Genomic DNA, 22,476 nt, shown 5'->3' with positions numbered 1-22,476 from the left:
ATAAGGAGAGAAAGATGCAGATGAGAGGTTGATGTATATTGTTGTGGACTTTGCAGAGGCAAGAAGTAATTTGGGGGGTTTTGTGTGTGTTTTTTTATGATTTAGGAGAAATGGGATAGGGGAGGTGCTATATATAGAGACAGGTAGCTCTTTTACTGTCACCATAGAATTAGAAGAAAATTTTTTTATCGCAGACAAGAAAGCAAAATGCTCTGGGTTTGAATAGTAATATTGAAGAAAAGGATTTCTATTTTCTGTTACTTTGGTTGGAAGTTTCTTACCTTTATTCTTTTGGCTTAGATAATCATCTGGTTGTTATTCAACTATTAAACATGGGTGTACTTGAATTTCTTTCGTATATTTAGTGTCTGTTCTAAGGACGTAAGTGTTGGATGTGGTATGGTAAAGTCACTGTGACCACAAGAGGAGATGAGAATGAGACTTGGAAGGAAGAAATTTATTATAGTCACAGATCCCAGAGAGGGTCATTGCATTTCAGGCAGGGCCACAGGAGAAGAACCAGGTTTTAGGCAGAGGCAGGAGTGAGGGGAAGGTCTAGGCCAGAGCCTTTATTGGGGTTTCGAAGGAAAGGCAAGGCAGGACATAGTAAACAGTTAAGGGGTAGCTACTTTGAGTAATTCCAGCAGGTTTTGAGCTAGGTGGTCTCTAATTGCCCAGTACCTGGCACTGGGATGATTTAGGGCAGGGTGTTTATTGGCTGGGTGTGTGAGAATTGGATAAGGAGGGGTGGATTGGGCTGTAGGCTCAGGATTGGTTGGTTTGTATATGAAAGATGTGCACCTGTGAGCCCTCTGCCATCTCTAAGAAAGGTCTAGCCTTGGGAGGGACAGTCTAGTCTCTCCCTGGCCAGCAAGCTTTTTAAGATGTCAAACATCATAAAATACAGAAAGTAAAATATATGATCAGTACGGTGGCCAAGTAAATTTCTGTTTACTCTGTCATATTTTTGGTAATCTTTCAGAACCTTAGCTGTCTAACAATTGCTTTCTTTCTTTTTGCTTTTTTATAAGTTCTCATAGCTTTTAGTTAGTGATTGCCTTTTTTTTTAACCCCTGAAATATGCATCTTTTAAAAAGCTGATTGAAATATTTTCGCAGGAGCATCTGCAATTGTTGATGAAATGTTTTTGGTTTAATTTTATAGCACTACTATGTGAATCACCAGTTGGGTATATATCACTTTTAATAGTTGAAAGAAAAAAAATGGGCGTATGTTCATATGTTTTTTTAAATGTTTAAGATGGATAACTTGTGAGTTATAAACAAGTTTCCTGAGTTTCCTGAGTTTCTTTATAGAAATAAATAGATGTAAATACACCAATGTATCTTGCTGCAGTAATTAAGTTTTGCTGCTCTTAAGAGTCTTATTTCATTATATTCATGATGTCATTTGGCACTTCTAAAACATTTTATTTTACAAGGTATTAAGTATCATTTAAGTCATGTAAGACAAAAAATATCCCTCTTGCAGCTTGAGTAACTTCTATACATGAAGAAACTATTCAGAATTTGAAGTTTTTAAATTAAACATCAGGGAAGGAATTTGATAGATGGCCCTTATTTCCCTGAGGTGAAAGATTACTGTGCAGCTAACATTTAGTATAATTTCTTTATTTCTAAAATTCATAAACGCTTGTTTTAAATCACATACATAAAATGCTCAAGTTTTAAAATTGTGAGGTGTGAGTCTTCCAACTTTGTTCTTACTTTGCAAGATTATTTTGCCTCTTCTGGGCCCCTTGCATTTCCATGTGAATTTTATGATCAGTTTGTCAATTTCTGCAGAGAAGTAAGTTAGAATTTGGTAGGGATTATGTTGAATCTCTAGATTAATTTGAGAGTATTGCCGTTTTAACAATATTAAGTTTTTTAATAATATTAAGTTTTTTAATCCATGAGCATGGGAATGTTTCCATTTATTTAGGTGTTCTTTAATGTCTTTCAACAACGGTTTGTAGTTTTTGGTGTTTGTCTTGCACTTCTTTTGTTACATTTATTCCTAAGTATTCTTTTTTATTCTGTTGTAAATTGTTTTCTTAAATGTATTTTCAAATTATTCATTACCAGTGTGTAGAAATACAACTGATCTTTGCATATTGCTCTTGTATCCTGCAGTCTTGTTGAACCTGTTTTAATTTTAATACTTTTTTGATGGGGATGTTTTAGGATTTACTGTATAGAAGATAATGTCATCTGTGACTAGAAGAAGTTTACTTCTTGCTTGATGGCTTTTATATCTTTTTCATGCCATATTGCTAAGGGTAGAACATCCAGTACTACATTGAAAAGAAGTGGTGAGAAAGAACATCCTTGTCTTGTTCCTGATCTTAAGGGGAAAGCATTCAGTCTTTTACCACTAATATGATGATAGCTATGGATTTTTCATAGATGTTCTTTATGAAGTTGAGGAAGTTTGTTTTTTATCGAAAGGGTGATGGATTTTGTCAGAATCTTTTTTGGTGTTTCTTGAGACGATCATGTAGATTTTATCCTTTATTCACTTAATAAGATGTGTTACATTGGTTGGTTTTTGTTTGCTAAACCAACCATGTATTTCTGGAATAAACCCCGTTTGGTTATGATATGTAATCTTTTTTTGTATGTGTTACTAGATTTGATTTGCTAGTAATTTGTTGAGGATTTTTGTGTCTATATTCATAAAGGATATTTGTCTGTAGTTTTCTTGTGTTGTCAGTTTCAGTGATTTGTGTCTTTTTAGGAATTTGTCCATTTTAAGTAAGTTATGTAATGTGTTGGTCATAGTATTTTCTTATCTTTTTTCCCCTTGAATCCTTTATAGTTTGGTAGTGATTTTCCTTCTTTAATTTCTGGTTTTTAGTAATTTGAATCTTCTCTCTTCTTTTTCTTGCTTAGTAGAACCTACTTTTGAATTTCTGATTCTGTTGTTTTTCTAGTTTCTGTTTCACTTATTTCTGCTCTAATCTTTAATTTCTTTTCTGCTACCTGCTTTGGGTTTAGTTTATTTTTACTTTTTTAGTTTCTCAAGGTAGGAAATTGGCTTATTGATTAGAGATCATTTTTAATATAGCATTTGCAGCTGTAAGTTTCCCTCTAAGTACTATTACTTTAGCTGCACCCCATAAATTTTGAAGTACTGTATTTTCATTGTCATTCATTTCTAACTATTTTCTGATTTCCTTTGTGATTTCTTCTTTGTCTTATTGGTTTTCTTAAGAGTGTGTTGTTTAGGTTCCACATATTTATGTACTTTCCAAATTTCCTTCTGTTATTGATTTCTAGTTTAATTACCTTGCGGTTGGAGAATATACTTTGCACATGCTTTCAATCCTTTTAAATTTATTGAGGTTTTATGGCCTAACATATTCTGGAGAATATCCAATATAATCTTCTATGTTCACTTGAGATGTATGTGTATCCTAGAGTTCTGTGGATGTCTCTTTAGTTCTATGGATGCTCCTCAGCTTAAGATGAGGTTACATCCCGATAAACCCATTTTAAGTCAAAAATATCTTAAGTCAAAAATGCACTTAATACCCTGATAAACCCATCATAAAGTTAAAAAATCATAAGTTGAACCATCATAAGTTGGGGACCATCTGTAGTTCGTTTACAGTTTTAAGTTTTGTATTTCCTTGTTGTAGTGGATTGAATTATGTCCCTCCAAAAATCATTGAAGCTTGAATTATGTTCCCCAAGTTTAATGTATTAGAAACTTAGCCCCTACTCTGACTGTTAAGAGGGTGGGAAATCCTATTATGGTAATTGAAAGGTGGAGCCTTGAAGAGGTGATTGGATTGTAGGACCGTGCAGTAGTGAATGGATTAAAAATGGTGGTCAGGGGTGTGGTTCAGAGGGCTTTAAGAAGAGGAGAGTCTGTCTGTCTCTCTCTCTTGCTTTCTCTGCTTTCACCATCTTGCAATGTGAGACCCCTGGGTCACTGTCGCCACCACCAGATGGACTTTGGATTTCCCAGCCTCAGAAACTGTAAGCAATAAATTTCATTTTCTTTATAAATCACCCAGTTTCAGGTATTCTGTTATAGAAACACAGACTAATACATTCGTCTAAGTGTTCTACTTATTGGAAGTGTTTTATTGAAGTTGCCAACTGTTACTGTGAATTGTCTATTTCTCTCCTTGATCTGTCAGTTTTTGCTTCAAATATTTTGCAGTTCTGTTATTAAGTTTGTATTTATTTATAATTTTTATGTCTTCCTGATGGATTGACCCTTTTATCATGATAAAGTATATTGCTTTGTCTTTAGTAACAATTTTTATCTTATATTCTGCTTTGTCTGATTTAATATAGCTATTTCAGCTCTCATTTAGTTACTGTTTATATAGTATTTCTTTTTCCTTCCTTTTTCAATCTGTTGGTGTGTCTGAATCTAAAATATCTCCTGTAGACAATGTATCATTGGTTTTTTTTTAAAAAGTGTATTCTGTGAATCTCTGCCTTTTGATTTGATAATTTTATCTATTTGCATTTATTGAAAATACTGGTAGCTAGGATTTAGGGTAGGTAGGATTGAAATTACTGATAGGTACTGATAGGTAGGATGTGTTTTAAATAAGACAGAAGAAAAGAGTTACAAACCAAAACAAATTTATACTGTCTTTTATATTTACCTATGTAGTTATCTTTAGTGATGTTCTTTATTTCTCTGTGTGGATTTGAGTTGCTGTCTAGTTTCCTTTCCTGTCAGTAAGAAGGATTCCTTTACTATTTCCTGTATTGCAGGTCTACTACTGACAGATTCTGTTTTTGTTTATTTGGGAATGTCTCAACTTCTTCCTATTTAAAGTATAGTTTTGCTGAATATAGAAGTTGTGGTTTACATTTTTTCATTCAGCATTTGAATATGTTATCCCACTGCCATCTGGCTTCCATGGTTTTCGATGAGAAGTCTAGTGTTAATCTTACTTGGTTAAAATAGCACTATTTAAAACAAAAGTAACCATGCCTTGGAGAGTTTGTGTGATGAAGGAGTGAGACATGACAACAGTAGTAAAAAAATTTGTCAGGAAGTAAGTAGGTTTTAAAAAGTTGTGTCTTGATACCTGCACTCCCATGTTCATTGCAGCTTTATTTACAATAGCCAAAATATGGAACCAATCTAAATGTCCATCGACAGATGACTAGATAAAGAAAATGTGGTATATATACACAATGAAATACTACTCAGCCATAAAAAAGAATGAAATTCTGCCATTTGCAGCAACATAGAAGAGTCTGGAGAAAATTATGCTAAGGGAAACAAGCCAGACAAGGAAAGAGAAATACCACATGTCCTCACTTATAAATGGCGCTAAGAAACAAAGAAAGAATACTAGAGATGGGGGCGAGGCAGGGAGCAGTTTGGGAAGGGATAGGTTGGGTAAAGGGCAGAAAAAAAAATCACAATTTGTAATAATAATATGCTTATAATAAGTAATATTTTTTAAAAACCCTCTCCCTAAAAATAAAGTTATGTCTTTGCTGTGTCAAATAAATATACTAATACTAGAGATAAATATACTAATTTAATTGTGATATATTAAAAATGCATTTTAATTTATAAATTACCTATTAAGAAAATACCAAAAGATATAGCAAAAAACTAATAATGGTCATAAAACAGAAAAGTAAAAGTTAAAAAGAACACAGAAAAAGATGAATGGAGAGAACAGATTGGACAGATAGGAAGATAGTAAGCTTAAACCCGTCTATAACAGGAATTAAACTAAATTAGTCCTTTTAGTCTGTTATATATGTTAAGTACAAACATCATTTACTTAATAGTGCTAATAAATATATAATTTGAGATGACACGTATTGACATACAGGTCACGTATCCCTAATTCAAAACCCTGAAATCCAAAATGTTCCAAAATCCAAAACTTTTTGAGTGCTGACATGATGCTTAAAGCAAATTCTCATTGGAGCACTTTGGATTTTGGATTTTTGGATTAGGGATGCTTAACTGGTAAGTATAATGCAAATATTCCAAAATCCAAAAAAAAAAAAATCTGAAATACAAAACACTTTTGGTCCCAAACATTTTAGATAAGAAACACTCAGCCTGTATTGATCTGAAAAATCTTTATATCCATTGATCTTTCTAAACACATAGTACTACAGTAATAAATTTCTTGTTCATATACTTAAAGTTTGCCTCTCCTTCACTGTTGAGTTAGAGCTTGTTTTTATACATTCTGAAACACCCGAAACATCTACCAGCTGTTCAGTTCACTGTGTGATATGAACCACACTCATCCACATCTGGTGTTACAAATTTACCTGTCAAATAAACCTCCTTCCATCTCTACACAGTAACTCCCAAGCTATAACCTTTATGACAGGTCTTTTCAAGGTAAAGTACCAAATCTGTTGTAGTATTTGTATTTTCCTTAACAATTTAATGTGTAAAACTGCATGAATATTTTTATTGGGTTCTTTTTTTAATGTGTTACTAGTGAAATTTTTGCATGCTGTGCTCCTAACCTCATTTTCCCTATAAGCCCCGTGGCTTTTATTGCACGATTTTGTATAGTGTGGTGATTTTTAGGAACTCATATGTCACAGCATAGCACAACTGACTATAATTGTTTTATTGGTATCTCCATTCTTCTGTTCATCCATTGATCTGTCTTATTTTTTGATGCAACCCTAATCACTACACCATGCATATCATTAACTATTGCTTGACATTTGTTTACTGTTCTTTTTTTAAGTTGTGGTACAGTTTACATACAGTGAAATGTACAAATCTTAAGTTTACTGTTTGAGTTTTACAGATGCACACACCTGTAAAATGCAAACCCCTATCAGAATATAAAATAATAACATCATTTTCAGATATGTTCCCTTAGCCTCCATCCCAGTCAGGCCCTGTCCCCACCCTTTTGGAAGCAACCACTATTTTGACTTTTTTCTACCACAGATTAGCTTTTCCTATTACAGAACTTCATATACAAGGAATCATATGGCATATACTCTTGCTGTAAGGCTTCCTTGAGTCAACATAACATTTTTGAGATTCATCTGTGTTCTTTATGTTAGCAATTACATTTTTTTGTTGCCAAGTAGAATGTACCACAGTTTGTATATCCATTCACTTGTTGATGGATACACAAGTTTTTTCCAGTTTTTTCCTATTGTGAAGAAAGCTGCTATGAACATATTGTACTAGTCTTTTGATAGACACATGTCTTCATTTTCTCTTAACAATGGAATTGCTGGGTCATAGTGTAAATGCATGTTCAGTGTAATGAGAAACTGCCAGCCTTTGTTTCAAAGAGGTTGTACCATTTTACATTCCCACCAACAATGTATGGAAGTTCCTGTTGTGCTATATCATTGCTTTATTAGTCCATTTTTGTGTTGCTTATAACAATATACCAGAATCTGGTTAATTTATAAAGAAAAGTTTATTTGGCTCACAATTTGGGACAACTGCATCTGATGTGGGCCTCAGGCTGCTTCTACTCATGACGGAAAACAGCTGGTAGGTACAAGCAGATTACATGGCGAGGAGGAGGAGGTGCCGGGGGGGAGAGAGAGAACTCACTCATGACACACACACCCCTGCCCCCGAAGAACATTAGTCCATTCATGAGGGATCTGCCCCCATGACCCAAACAACTCCCAACACTGCCACACTGGGGATCAGATTTCCACATGAGTTTTGGGGGAACAACATATCCGAACTCTATCACTTGGCAACTCTGGCATTGTCAGTCTTTTAAATTTTAACCATTCTGGAGGGTGTATAGTGGTATCTTAATGCAGTTCTAATTTGCATTTTCCTGATGACTAACCATGTGGAGTACTTTTTCATGTGCTCCTTGCTTATTTGCAGTATCTTATTTTGTGACGTGTCCATTCAGATCTTTTGTCCCTTTTTGAAAATTGGGTTGTCTTATGTCTTGTTGAGCAGAAGTTTTTAATTTTGGTGAAGTCTAAATGATGAGTTTATTATTTTATGGCTCTTTCTGTGTCCTAATAAGTCTTTATTTTATCCTCAAGTCATTAAGATGTTCTTGTATGTTTTCTCTTAGAAGCCTTAATAGTTTTTAACTTTTATATTTGGGACTGTGATCCATCTTCAACTGATTTTTGCATGTTGTGTGGGGTGGAGGTGGAGGTTAAGGTTTATTTTTTTCCATATGGATATCAGTTGTATTACTCTTTGTTAAAAGGACTTTCCTTTCTCTTTTGGGTTGTTTTGGCACCTTTGTAAAATATTAAATGGGGATCTCTTTCTGGGCTCCTTGATCCATTCCATTGATATATTTGTTGATCCTTATGCCATAACATACTGCTTTTATTACCCAGATTTATGTTAAGCCTTGAAATCAGATTGTGTAATTCTTCCAACTCTGTTCTTTTTCAAGGTTTCTTTGGATATTTTAGATTCTTTGCATTTCCATATAAATTTTGGAATCAGCTTGTCAAACTTAAAAAAACCCTAGCATGAGCAGAATTGCAACCTTAGTAATAATGAGTCTGTTGGTCCATAAACGTGATATATCTTGCCATTTATTTACATCTTTAATTTTCCTCAGCAATATTTGATAATTTTTAAAAGAGAGGACTGCATGTCTTTTCTTTATTTCTTAAATGTCTTATGTTTTCTGGTGCTGTTGTAGATGGAATTTTAAAAATTTTATTTTCTCAGTATTTGTTGCCAGTATATACAAATACAATAAGATTTTATTTTTATATTAACCTTGTGTCCTGCAGTCTTATTAAATTCACTTATTAATTCTACTGATTATTTTGTAGATTCCTTTGGATTTTTTTAAAAATCAACAGTCATGTTATCTGCAAATAGATCCAGTTTTATTTCTGCCTTTTATTTCTTTATGCCTTTTATTTCTTTCTCATCATTTTGAAATGACTAGATTTGCTGTACAATGTTGAGTAGAAGTGATGAGCTCTGGCATTCTTGCCTTGTTCTAGGTCTTCAGGGAATAGTGTTCAGTATTTCACTATTAAGTATGCTGGTTTTGGAGTTTTTGTAAATAAAGGTTGAGGAAGCTCCCTTGTTTTCTTAGTTTGCGAAGAGTATTGTGAATGGGTGTTAAATTTTGTCCGATGTTTTTTATGCAATTAGTCCTAATATAGTAAAATACATTGATTGGTTTAAAATGATAACAAACATTGTGTTCTTGAGTTAAACACTACCTGGTAATGCTATATTACCATTTTGTTGTGTTACTAGAATACCTTTTAAATTTATTTATTAAATTTTAAGCTATATCTCTTTGCAGTATTTTAGTGGGTATTCTAGAGATTTTAATAACATTTGTCCCCTCTTCGTATCTTTTTTGCTGTAGTTGTCATATGTATTACATCTTCATATGTTATAAACTGTACAATACATGTTACTGTTTTTGCTTTAAAGAGTCATATGTTTTAAGAAGATTAAGAGATGTTTGTATATGTGTTTGCAGTGCAGGTCTGCTGACAACACGTTCTTTTTAATTTTTATATTTTGATGTAAAGAGAATGATTCGTGAAGGATATTTTCCCTGAATATAACATTTTGTGTTGGAAGGCCCCCCCCCCCAGCACTTTAAAAAATTTTTTTCTGCTGTCTTCTGGCTTTTTTATTTTCTGATGAGAAGTCAGTGAAAATTTAGCTCAGTCTTCCTGTGAAAGTAATATGTCATTTTTCTCCAGCTACTTTCAGTATTTATTCTTAGTTTTCAGCAATTTGAATGTGATTTGTGCCTAAGTGTGGTTTGCTTTGTATTTGACTTAAAGTTTGCCAACCTTCTTGAATCTATAAATATTGTCAATTATTTTTTTCTGCATCATTCTCTCTTTTTCTCCATGGGACTCTGGTTACATGTATGTTAGACCTTTTGATATTATTCCAGGGACTCTATTTTTATCTCAATCATTTTTCTCTCTGTTCTTCAGATCAGATTTATTTTCATGTTTACACACTCATTTTGTCGTCTCCAACCTGCCATTAATCAGTAAATATTTATTATGTTATACATTGTACATTAGTAAATATTTATTTCAGATATTCATGTCCAGGATTTCCATTTGGTTCTTGTCTTAGTCTGGGCTGCTATAACAAAATACCTTAGAGTGGGTAATTTATAAACAGCATAAATTTATTGCTCACATTCTGGAGGCTGGGAAGTTCAGATCAACACACCAGCAGATTCTGTGTCTGGTGAGAACTCTCTGCTTCACAGATGGTACCTCCTATGTGTACTCACATGGCGGAAGGGGGGAAACAAGCTCTCTCAGGCCTCTTTTATGTGTGTACCAATCCAATCAGCTCCCAATGGCCCACCTCATAATATCACCACATTGGGGATTAGGTTCCAGCATATGAATTTTGCGTGGGACACAAATATTCAGACCATAGCAGTTCATTTTTATTTATTTATTTATTTTTTCTCTGAGATTTCCTATTTTTTCATTAAAACAAATGTATTTTCCCCTGCATTGTGTGCATTGTAACAATAGCTGCTTTAAATTCCTTATCTGCTAATTCCAACATCTGGATCTTCTCAGAGCCATTCCCTATTTCTCTTTTTTTTTAAATGTGGATTATGTTTTCCTCTTGTTAATTGTACTCTAGTATATTATGTGTAAATGATAAGAGTTTTAAACTCTAAATAGTATTTTGTAATCAGTAATTAATTTTAGGGACATAGTTTTGAATTTTTTGTGCTGATTATTGTTTCTTTGCCTTTGTCTTTCTTCTGTTTTCACTTGTCTCCCTACTAACATATATCCTCAAATAGTTCTTTTTTTTTTTTTTTTTAACTTTTATTTTGTCGATATACATTGTGGTTGATTATTGCTCCCCATCACCAAACCCTCCCTCCCTCCTCCCTCTCCTCCCTCCCCCCCAACAATGTCCTTTCTGTTTGCTTGTCGTATCAACTTCAAGTAATTGTGGTTGTTATATCTTCTTCCCCCCCACCCCCCCGGTATTGTGTGTGTGTGTGTGTGTGTGTGTGTGTGTGTGTGTGTGTGTGTGTGTGTGTGTGTGTGTGTGTGTGTGTGTGTGTGTGTGTGTGTGTGTGAATTTATATATTAATTTTTAGCTCCCACCAATAAGTGAGAACATGTGGTATTTCTCTTTCTGTGCCTGACTTGTTTCACTTAATATAATTCTCTCAAGGTCCATCCATGTTGTTGCAAATGGCAGTATTTCATTCGTTTTTATAGCTGAGTAGTATTCCATTGTGTAGATGTACCACATTTCCCGTATCCACTCATCTGATGATGGGCATTTGGGCTGGTTCCAACTCCTGGCTATTGTAAAGAGTGCTGCAGTGAACATTGGGGAACAGGTATACCTTCGACTTGATGATTTCCATTCCTCTGGGTATATTCCCAGCAGTGGGATAGCTGGGTCATATGGTAGATCTATCTGCAATTGTTTGAGGAACCTCCATACCATTTTCCATAGAGGCTGCACCATTTTGCAGTCCCACCAACAATGTATGAGAGTTCCTTTTTCTCTGCAACCTCGCCAGCATTTATCGTTCAGAGTCTTTTGGATTTTAGCCATCCTAAATGGGGTTAGATGGTATCTCAGTGTGGTTTTGATTTGCATTTCCCGGATGCTGAGTGATGTTGAGCATTTTTTCATATGTCTGTTGGCCATTTGTATATCTTCCTTAGAGAAATGCCTACTTAGCTCTTTTGCCCATTTTTTAATTGGGTTGCTTGTTTTCTTCTTGTAAAGTTGTTTGAGTTCCTTATATATTCTGGATATTAATCCTTTGTCAGATGTATATTTTGCAAATATTTTCTCCTACTCTGTTGGTTTTCTTTTAACTCTGTTAATTGTTTCTTTTGCTGTGCAGAAGCTTTTTAGTTTGATATAATCCCATTTGTTTATTTTTCCTTTGGTTGCCCGTGCTTTTGGGGTCGTATTCATGAAGTCTGTGCCCAGTCCTATTTCCTGAAGTGTTTCTCCTATGTTTTCTTTAAGAAGTTTTATTGTTTCAGGGTGTATATTTAAATCCTTAATCCATTTTGAGTTGATTTTAGTATATGGTGAGTGGTATGGGTCTAGTTTCATTCTCCTGCATATGGATATCCAGTTATCCCAGCACCATTTGCTGAAGAGGCAGTCCCTTCCCCAGTGAATAGGCTTGGTGCCTTTGTCAAACATCAGGTGGCAGTAAGTGTGTGGGTTGATTTCTGGATTCTCTATTCTATTCCATTGATCAATGTGTCTGTTTTTATGCCAGTACCATACTGTTTTGGTTATTATAGCTTTGTAGTATAGCTTAAAGTCAGGTAGTGTTATGCCTCCCGCTTTATTTTTTTTGCTCAGCATTGCTTTGGCTATGCGTGGTCTTTTATTGTTCCATATAAATGTCTGAATAGTTTTTTCCATTTCTGAGAAAAATGTCTTTGGAATTTTGATGGGGATTGCATTGAATTTGTATATCATTTTGGGTAGTATGGACATTTTCACTATGTTGATTCTTCCAATCCAAGAGCATGGAATATCTTTCCATCTTCTTGTATCCTCTCTAATTTCTCTCAGCAGTGGTTTGTAGTTCTCACTATAGAGATTTTTCACATCCTTGGTTAACTCAATTCCTAAGTATTTTATTTTCTTGGTGGCTATTGTAAATGGGCAGGCTTTCTTGATTTCTCATTCTGCATGTTCACTATTGGAGAAAAGAGATGCTACTGATTTTTGTGTGTTGATTTTGTATCCTGCTACTGTGCTGAAATCATTTATCAATTCCAAGAGTTTTTTTGTAGAGGTTTTAGGCTGTTCAAGATATAGGATCATGTCATCTGCAAACAGGGACAGTTTGACTTCATCTTTTCCAATCTGGATGCCCTTTATTTCCTTCTCTTCTCTGATTGCTCTGGCTAGTACTTCCAACACTGTGTTGAATAGGAGTGGTGAGAGTGGGCCTCCTTGTCTAGTTCCTGTTCTTAAAGGAAAAGCTTTTAGCTTTTCCCCATTCAGGATGATATTGGCAGTGGGTTTGGCATATATGGCTTTAATTATGTTGAGATACTTTCCCTCTGTACCTAACTTATAGAGGGTCTTTGTCATGAATGAGTGCTGAACTTTATCAAATGCTTTTTCAGCATCTATAGAGATGATCATATGGTCCTTGTGTTTGAGTTTATTAATATGGTGTATCACATTTATTGATTTGCGTATGTTGAACCAACCTTGCATCCCTGGGATGAATCCCACTTGATCGTGATGAATAATTTTACGTATGTGTTGCTGTATTCTGTTTGCTAGTATTTTAGTGAGGATTTTTGCATCTATATTCATCAAGGATATCAGCCTGTAGTTTTCTTTTTTGGTTATATCTTTACCTGGTTTTGGTATCAGGATGATGTTTGCTTCATAGAATGAGTTTGGGAGATTTGTGTCTGTTTCAATCTTTTGGAATAGTTTGTAAAGAATCGGTGTCAATTCCTCTTTGAATGTTTGGTAAAATTCTGCTGTGAATCCATCTGGTCCTGGGCTTTTCTTTGTTGGGAGCCTTCTGATAACAGCTTCAATCTCCTTTATTGGTCTGTTCAAATTTTCTACATCTTCATGGTTCAGTTTTGGGAGCTTGTGTGTGTCCAGAAATTTATCCATTACCTCCAGATTTTCAAATTTGTTGGCGTATAGTTGTTTATAGTAGTCTCGAATGATTCCTTGTATTTCAGATGAATCAGTTGTAATATCGCCTTTTTCATTTCTAATTTTTGTTATTTGAATCTTCTCTCTTCTTTTTTTTATTAGCCATGCTAATGATTTGTCAATTTTATTTATCTTTTCAAAAAACCAACTTTTTGATTCATCTTTTGTATTGTTTTTTGGGTTTCAATTTCATTCAGTTCTGCTATGATCTTAGTGATTTCTTTCCGTCTGCTAACTTTAGGTTTGGATTGTTCTTGTTTTTCTAGTTCACTTGCCATCTTTCCATTCTTCTGAGGTGAGCATTTAATGCAATAAATTTCCCCCTTAATACTGCTTTATGCAGTATCCCACAGGTTTTGGTATGATGTATCATTATTTTCATTAGTTTCAATAAATTTTTTGATTTCCTGCTTGATTTCTTCTTGGACCCATATGTCATTAAGTAGAATGCTGTTTAATTTCTACGTGTTTGTATAGTTTCCAGAGTTTCGTTTGTTATTAATTTCTAGTTTTAATCCATTGTCGTCTGAGAAAATACATGGGATAATTCCAATTTTTTTGAATTTATTGCGACTTGATTTGTGACCTAATATGTGATCTATCCTGGAGAATGATCCATGTGCTGATGAGAAGAATGAATATTCTGAGGTTGTTGGATGGAATGTTCTGTAGATATCTGCCAGTTCCAATGGTCTAGAGTATTGTTTATATCTTGTGTTTCTCTACTGATTCTTTGCCTAGATGATCTGTCTAATATTGACAGTGGGGTGTTCAGGTCCCCTGCTATTATGGTATTAGTGTCTATTTCCTTCTTTAGGTCTAATAGAGTTTGTTTCATAAATCTGGCTGCTCCAACATTGGGTGCGTACATATTTATGATTGTTATGTCTTCTTGATGGATCAGTCCTTTCATCATTAAGTAGTGTCCCTCATTGTCTCTTTTTATGGTTTTTAGTTTAAAGTCTATTTTGTCAGATATAAGAATAGCTACTCCAGCTCGTTTTTCTTTTCTGTTTGCATGGTAAATCTTTTTCCATCCCTTTCACTCTTATTCTATGTGAATCTTTATGGGTGAGGTGGGTCTCTTGTAGGCAGCATATAGTTGGGTCCTCCTTTTTAATCCAGTCAGCCAGTCTGTGTCTTTTGATTGGGGAATTTTAAGCCTTTTACATTAAGAGTTGTTATTGAAAGGTGTTGATTTATTCCTAGCATTTTATTGGTTGCTTGGTTGTCTTAGATGTCTTTTGTTCCTTGCTTTCTGATTTACTGTTTGGTTTCTGTGTTTGTTGGTTCCTTAGGTTGTACATAGTGTTTTTTTTGTTTGTTTTCTCGTCATGAATGCCATTTTTATTATACTAGTGGGTTTTGATTTTTCTTGGGTTTTTATGGCAGTGGTAGTTCTTTTTCAGGAACCAAACCCAGTACTCCCTTGAGGATTTCTTGTAAGGGTGGTCGTGTGGTAGTGAATTCCCTCAGTTTTTGTTTGTCTGAGAAATATACTATTTGCCCTTTATTTCGGAAGGATAGCCTTGCAGGGTAGAGTATTCTTGGCTGGCAATCTTTGTCTTTTAGTATTTTGAATATATCATCCCATTCCTTTCTAGATTTTAGGGTTTGTGATGAAAAGTCTGATGTTAGCCTGATTGGGGCTCCCTTATAGGTGATTTGACGCTTCTCTCTTGCAGCTTTTAAGATTCTCTCTTTGTCTCTGAGTTTTGTCAATTTGACTATAACATGTCTTGGAGAGGGCCTTTTTGGGTTGAATACGTTTGGAGATCGTTGAGCTTCCTGGATCTGAAGATCTGTGATTTTTCCTATACCTGGGAAGTTTTCTGCCACTATTTTGTTGAATATGTTTTCAATGAAATCTCCATTTTCCTCCCCTTCTGGAATACCCATGACTCGGATATTTGAGCGCTTGAGGTTGTCTGATATCTCTCTCAGATTTTCTTCAATGTCTTTGATTCTTTTTTCTTTTTTTTTGTCTGCTTGTGTTATTTCAAACAGCCCATCTTCAAGTTCAGAGGTTCTCTCTTCAACTTCGACAAGCCTGCTGGTTAAACTCTCCATTGTGTTTTTTATTTCGCTGAATAACTTCTTCAGTTCAGCAAGTTCTGCTACATTTTTTTTCAGGACATTGATTTCCTTGTATATTTCCTCTTTCAGATCCTGTATACTTTTCCTCATTTCATCATGATGTCTAGCTGAGTTTTCTTGTATCTCATTCAGTTTCCTTAGAATTATCACTCGAAATTCCTTGTCAGTCATTTCAAGGGCTTCTTGTTCTATAGGATCTAGAGTTTGAGATTTATTAACTTTTGGTGGTGTACTTTCTTGATTTTTTGTATTTCTGTTATCTTTTTTTTGATGTTTATTCATTGTGGCAGGGGGTTTCACAGTCCACCGGTTTGAGACTATTGACTAACTAAGATGTTGCTGTGGTTGCCAATTTGGTATGGCTCCCTCCATGACTGCTCAGTTGGCCTCTAGTGCCTTGTGTGTGTGGTTGCCTCGGGTCTTGGGCCTCTCTGGGGAGCCACCTCTCTGGTCAGCTTGGACTCTGCTGGGCTGCTGGATCATGGGGTGGTACCGCAGGGTGTGTGGTCTCTGCTGAGCTTCCACTTTCCGTGCACGACTTCTCCCTGTTCCGTGCACTCTGGCCCAGGCTGTTGGATCACGCAGTGGCGACCCCACAGGGTGTGTGGTTTCTGTCGAGCCTCCGCCTCCGTAGGCAGACGTCTCCCTGCTCTCTGCGCACTGGGCTGGGCTGGGACGTGTCTTCTGCAACCCTCATCTATCAACTGGGCCTTCAAGACCCTGCTCAGCACCGCCTCGCCCAGGAAGTCTATCAGGTTTCTGCTATGTGTAGACGACCGGTCGCTCTGGGTGCCTTTGTAGCACTGTGTAGATCTTTCTCGAGACTTATCACCTTCCTCCTGGTATCGCGGTTATTTGTGTACTTGTCTTATCTCGCACAGCAGAGCGTGGGCTCCTCGGGAGAGGAGCCCGCAGCATGCGGTTCACCTTTGAATCCCCCCGGCACGGACCAAGTCCGGTGCCCACCTGCAGTCAGCTCTCCGGCAGGTTCAAGCGAACTCACGAACTCTCCGACCACACTATTCCTAACCAGAAATCGGTTAGTCATTTTTCCGAACTGGTGGCCGCAGAGATGGTATCTGCCTCCCGGTAACAGGAAGTTTTCCGGGGGCCGGAGCCCAGGGTGCGGTGGAGTGATAGTCGGCCCAGCCCGTACTTACTTGCCCTCCCGACGCTGGTCAGGATGCCCCACGCCACCAGCCCCGCCAGAGAACCGTGGAGGGAGTGGGAGGGGAGGCCGGCCCGCAGGCCCCGGGAAGCCCCGTGCCAGGGCAAGCAAGTGGGAAGGCTCAGTGAGCAGCCGAGCCAGGTGAGGAGGACAGGCTTGGTCGAGCTGGGCCGGAGCCACCACCACCTGAGAAAATGGAGGCAGCCCCGGGGCCGGTGAATGGCCCGGTGGGGCAGGCGGAAGCCGGGCGGGCGTCTGCCCCCGAAGCAGGGCCGGGCCGGGGGTCAGTCACAGGGCTGTGCCGGGTCGGGCAGCTCCCTCTCTGCCTCTGCATCGTCACCGTTCCCGTTCTTGGCCGCCGCCACCTCGGGCTGCTCACTTGGTCCCGTGGCGCGGCTCGGGTGCTCCCAGGAATCTTCTTTTATGCCAGCCTGAAACCTTGAATCCTGAATAGGGCAGCTGGCCGCCTTCAGTGCGGCCCCGGCCTCCGGGATCCTGGTAGCGTCAACAGCAGCCCCGGCACCGTGTTCCCTGTTTAGAGACTCGCTTTTGCAGCTAAGAAATAGTTCTTTTCCTGCTCCATACTTCAAAGCTGTTGCCTGTAAATGAAGCAGCCTCTCCTGCCAAGGGCAAAGTGGTGGTCAGCCCCCACGACCAGCCACCAGCAGCGTTCCTCCCTTAAGAGACAGCAAGAGGAAGGGCCACAAATTTCCCGGCTGCCTAAGGCCCAGTGGCCGCCTTTTCCACCTCAGCTACTCCACGCCAACTGCCGCAGCCACCGCCATCTTAGGATCCCTCAAGTTGCATTTGTTCCTCAGATAGGTCTTTTATGAGAGTCTGTTGGTAGCAAACTATTAGCTTTTAAAATATCTTATTTTTCTCTCATTCTTAGTGCTTTAACTGGGAATTAAGCTCTAGATTGACAGTTGTTTTTTTTTTTTTTTTACCTTCGATACTTTGAGCATATTGTGCCATTGTTTTTTGTCATCAGTTGTTGCCGGGGAGAAGCCTGCTGTCAGTCTTATTGTCATTCCTTGGTAAGAAATCTGCCTTCTCTCTGGTAGCTTTCAAGGTTATGTCTGTGATTGATATTCTGTAGTGTGTCTTAAGTATGACTTAATTTTTATCTTCCTCAATATGCGATGTACATTTTCAATTCAGCAATATATTTTTCAATTCTGGAAAATTATTAGGTAATTATCTTAGCAAACACTGGTGCTCTACTGTTTTTATTTCTAGTGACTGTGATTCCTTTTTTTTTCTTTTATGTATCCTAAGTATACTTGTTTTGATATTATTTTAAATTAGACTGTCCATTGAGTGAGTCATCTAGAATGAATTCATGTTCCAGTTGTTTATTTTGTTGGTTTTATATTTTAGAATTCTGTCTTTGCAGCTTCATTCTGATTGGGAAGTTTTAAGATTTTTCTTCATTTTGTTCATCTTTTTCTATGCTTATTTTCTATTAAAGTTTGCACTTGCTTTTTAACTTGTTGGCCCCCAGTCCAAAATAGGTCTGTAATAAGAGTTTCCAGGTTCTTGCTTTAGGATGACGTTGGGAGTATTGCAGATTCAGTGACCAGTCCATTCAACAACAGTTCAGATCCTGGTCAGGAGGTTTCTGCTCTCTCTCCTTAACTAGGCCACAATGTCAAATAACCTCTAGCCCTGGCAACAGGTGGTATCAGTATTTTCTTAGCCTCCTTTAAAGAAGGGAAGCCTATTCCAGCCTTTGGCTTTAAGCAATAAGCATGGCTAATGCTTGTCTTGTGGAGCATTTTCAGTCCTTGTTTCTGCAGAGAAGAAGGCACTTGTAGCCACTAATGAGCGCTCATAGTCCCAGAGCTTTGCAGGCCCATAGCTGTGTCCCTGTTCACAGCTTATGTTTCTTCAGAAAGATTGTCTTTTTTTTTTTTTGTCTTCAGAAAGATTGTCTTTTTTTTTTTTTTTTTGTCAGCTGGTTGGGGTCTTAAGTCTTTTTGGTAACACTTGTATTTTATGTTACATTTGTAGCAAAGGGGCTGAATCAAAATACAAACTTAATGACCCTTTTGACAATCCATTTAAACGTTGTTTATGTTTTGTCAGTCAAGTCTCACTCAACATGTGCTTTTATTTGTAACATTGCTCTTGTGAATTTATTTAACTATGAGTTTTAATAGCTAGTAGGGAGAACCCTGTTATTTTTCTTTTTAAGAATTTTGTCTTTTGTGGTCAAAATTATGTTTTTACATATGAACTTTAAAGTCATATTGTTTACTTTTATAAGTTTGATTGTAATCTGTCTTGAAATGCATTACATGTATATATTATTTTAGAAAGGTTACTATTTTTATGCTGTCAAGTTCTTAAGATATATACCATGTCTTTTTATTTATAGATTTTAAAATATTTTTTTTGAGCCTTACTTGAGAACTTTATTTCTTTTTTAAGGTTTCTGTGTTTATGGTGACTGATATCTTTACACATACCATTTCCTTCCTCTAGCTGGCTATTACGAGGAGAGAAATTAAAATGTTTTTCTTATATCCAATCACTTTGCCAAAATACCTAATTAATTCTAAAAGCTTTTCGTAGATTCTGTGGTTTACTATATATATAATGATACCAACTACAAATAAAGATAATTTTATATCTCCTAATGTTTACACTAGTTATTTAACTTTTTTTTTTTTTTTTTTTTGACTGGTAAGGGGATTGCAACCCTGTCCTTGGTGCTGCCCACACCATGCTCAGCCAGTGAGCGCACCAGCCATCCCTATATAGGATCCGAACTCTCGATCTCGGCACTCCCAGCACCGTACTCTTCCTAGTGGGGCCGGCCCTTAATTTCATTATTTTATAAATTGTCTAAAACAATGTTTAGCAATTATAGGCATCTCCTTGTTCCTGATTTTAGTGGAAATGGCTTCAGTGTTTCACTGTTGGGTATCTTGTTTGCTGTATTGATTTTGGGGAACAAAGGTATCATATTTAAGTAATTTCCTTTTATTCTTATTTTATTGGAGTTTTTATTAGGAAATGTAGCTGCACTTTATCAATGCCATTTTGAATCTTGATACAGTCGCAGTCAATTAGCTGGGTTTTTTGGCAGCTTGCTGGGATGCGGATCCAAAATGGTCAATGAGCCTTTTAACAAACTGAATTCAGTTTGCTTTTTTATTTAGTTTTTCTTTTTTCATCCATACTTTTAAGTGTATTGCTTTATACTTTTCCCTTTTTTAACTGTCTTCATCAGGTTTTATTATTGTTTTATAAGCTTTTGAAAATTAATTGCACACCTTAATAATTACCTGTCCTCGTGTGTTTTTGTGGCGATTATTTTGTTCTAATTTCATAAATTGATGATTATAAGGATTCCTATGTTTAGGTAGATTTTGTCAGTTTGCCCAGTTTTAGAAAAAACCATTATGTAGATACACTAAAAAATGTGTATGTTAGGGTAATTTTATTAAATATTTTAGATGTGTTTGTATGAATTTGACATTTTTTCCAAATGTGAGTCCATGTCCCCTTTTCCTGGTAGTCTAAATTTTCAGTGTCCTTTTGACAATAAAAGGACTTATTTTTTATTTAACATTTTTTTTTACACAAGACCCTCTATTCTTTTTACGAAAAGTCTTAATCCTAAGTAAATATCTGTAAATAAGTTGGAAAGACCTTTTAGGTGTTAGTAGAGTAATATAGGTATTACCAATAGTTTAGGTGGTATTTATGAATGCTTACTATTGGAATTTACTGTGAATCTGAGTTTTATTGGTGATTAATATGCCTTTTGTTGTCATGTAATGAATTTTAACATTTTTGTAGCTACCCTAGGAGTTTCAGCCTGGGACTTGGGCTTAGTTCTGATGTTTGAGAGTGTTTGGTTATTTATACGTACATGACTATAATAACCTGCTTCTCTTTCTTTCTCCACCCTGCCCCCCACAACAGTTACATGGGAATTGGTCTTTCTGCTCAAGGTGTGAACATGAATAGACTACCAGGTATAACTGTAATTGAATTATGCTATAATAGTATAGTCTTATAGCAGCTGGTTATAATTTTCAAGTAATAAATTGAAATAGTAAAAGACTGATTTTTTATATTTTTAATCACCTATATTATGAGTTCTAAATGTAAGCTGAGTGTTTTTTAATATATTTAAATTCTGTGCCATTTAACGACTCTTAATTAGCATATATACCATACTTTTTTTTTTTTTTCTTTTTTTTGTTTTCTGGTACTTTTAACTTTAAGTACATAGTCATATCAGCTACTTTAGATATTTTAATGTGGCTGATTCTGTTTGCCATTCATCACATTCCTGGTTTTTAACCCATATTCAGTTGTTTAATGTTCTGGGAATATTGGCTAATATTATGAAGTAAACTAAGGAAGGTATGAATTGAGGTGGCTGAACTGTTTCCCAACACTGTTTATCAGAAGGAAGTGATTCTTGGATTATGTTTTCTGGTATTCTGTTGGCTAATGTTAAAAGTTAATTTTGAGGGGAATTTTTTGAAATAGAAAACAAAACTGCTGATATAAAACTTCATGAAATGCCTTAAAACAAAGAACCAACCCAAGCCCATGTAGTTGTCATCTCATTGTAATCAGATGTTAACCTGACATACTTTCATTGTACCATTTTGCTTAAAGTTATGCTTGAAACAGGGTTTAAGTGAAATTTTTCTTATTTGAAAATTCTCCTTAGAAGTAACTCATAAAAATACTTGTGCTGATAAATCACTTAATGGTATAGATGTGTCTGTAGTTTGTTTGACTTTTATATTTGGATCATGGCCTGGAAAAGCTTTCAGTGATTTAGTATGCAGTTTTCTATTTTACATTGAACTCTGTGTGTTTTGGTTTTTTTTTTTTTTCTGTTTGTTTTCCTTAAATCAAAACAAAATCTTTTGGGATTTTAGCACAAAATATGCATGGAAGATATGTCCTGTTGTGGATGTTGCATTTATGTTTTTCTGATATGAGTCCTCTCTGTTTGACTTGTTCTAATGTTTTGTGTAGCTAATTTATTTTTCTTAATGTTGAAAATAGTATTTTAATAATGAAGAAATTATGTAGTGTAATTGTTGAATTTAAATGTACATTTGAGAATTTTATCTTTGTACTAACTGTTGTACTATTCTGGCTTATCCTATCATAATCTTAGTGAATGAATCCAATACTGAGATTCCTAAATATACTGGAACTTTTTCTTTAGGTTGGGATAAACATTCATATGGTTACCATGGGGATGACGGACATTCATTTTGTTCTTCTGGAACCGGACAACCTTATGGACCAACTTTTACAACTGGTGATGTCATTGGCTGTTGTGTTAACCTTATCAACAATACCTGCTTTTACACCAAGAATGGACATAGTTTAGGTACTGAGATAATATACTGCATGCAAAATAAACAAATATTGTGATTATTGTACTTCCAGCATGGTAGTCATATTTATTATGTGATTCTCCTTTATTATAGAATGATAGTTCTGGAAATGGTTTTTCCCTTCTTTCCTGGTAGAAGTTGAAGAAGTGGAGAAAATTTATATTCTGTGGAGGACACATATATAAT

General features: G+C 36.0%; 1 protein-coding gene across 1 annotated transcript in view; it reads left to right on the top strand.

Annotated features, from left to right (window-relative positions):
- Positions 1-22,476, top strand: part of RANBP9 (RAN binding protein 9) — an 81,918-nt gene that overhangs the window by 25,459 nt on the left and 33,983 nt on the right. Inside the window, exons 3-4 of the mRNA XM_063096978.1 lie at positions 20,843-20,895; positions 22,116-22,283. Coding sequence (XP_062953048.1) covers positions 20,843-20,895; positions 22,116-22,283 — 221 coding nt within the window. The remainder of the gene's footprint in view (positions 1-20,842; positions 20,896-22,115; positions 22,284-22,476) is intronic.

This window comes from Cynocephalus volans, chromosome 5 (assembly GCF_027409185.1).
Source record: "Cynocephalus volans isolate mCynVol1 chromosome 5, mCynVol1.pri, whole genome shotgun sequence".
Taxonomy (NCBI): domain Eukaryota; kingdom Metazoa; phylum Chordata; class Mammalia; order Dermoptera; family Cynocephalidae; genus Cynocephalus; species Cynocephalus volans.
This window is presented reverse-complemented; position numbering and strand designations above follow the sequence as displayed.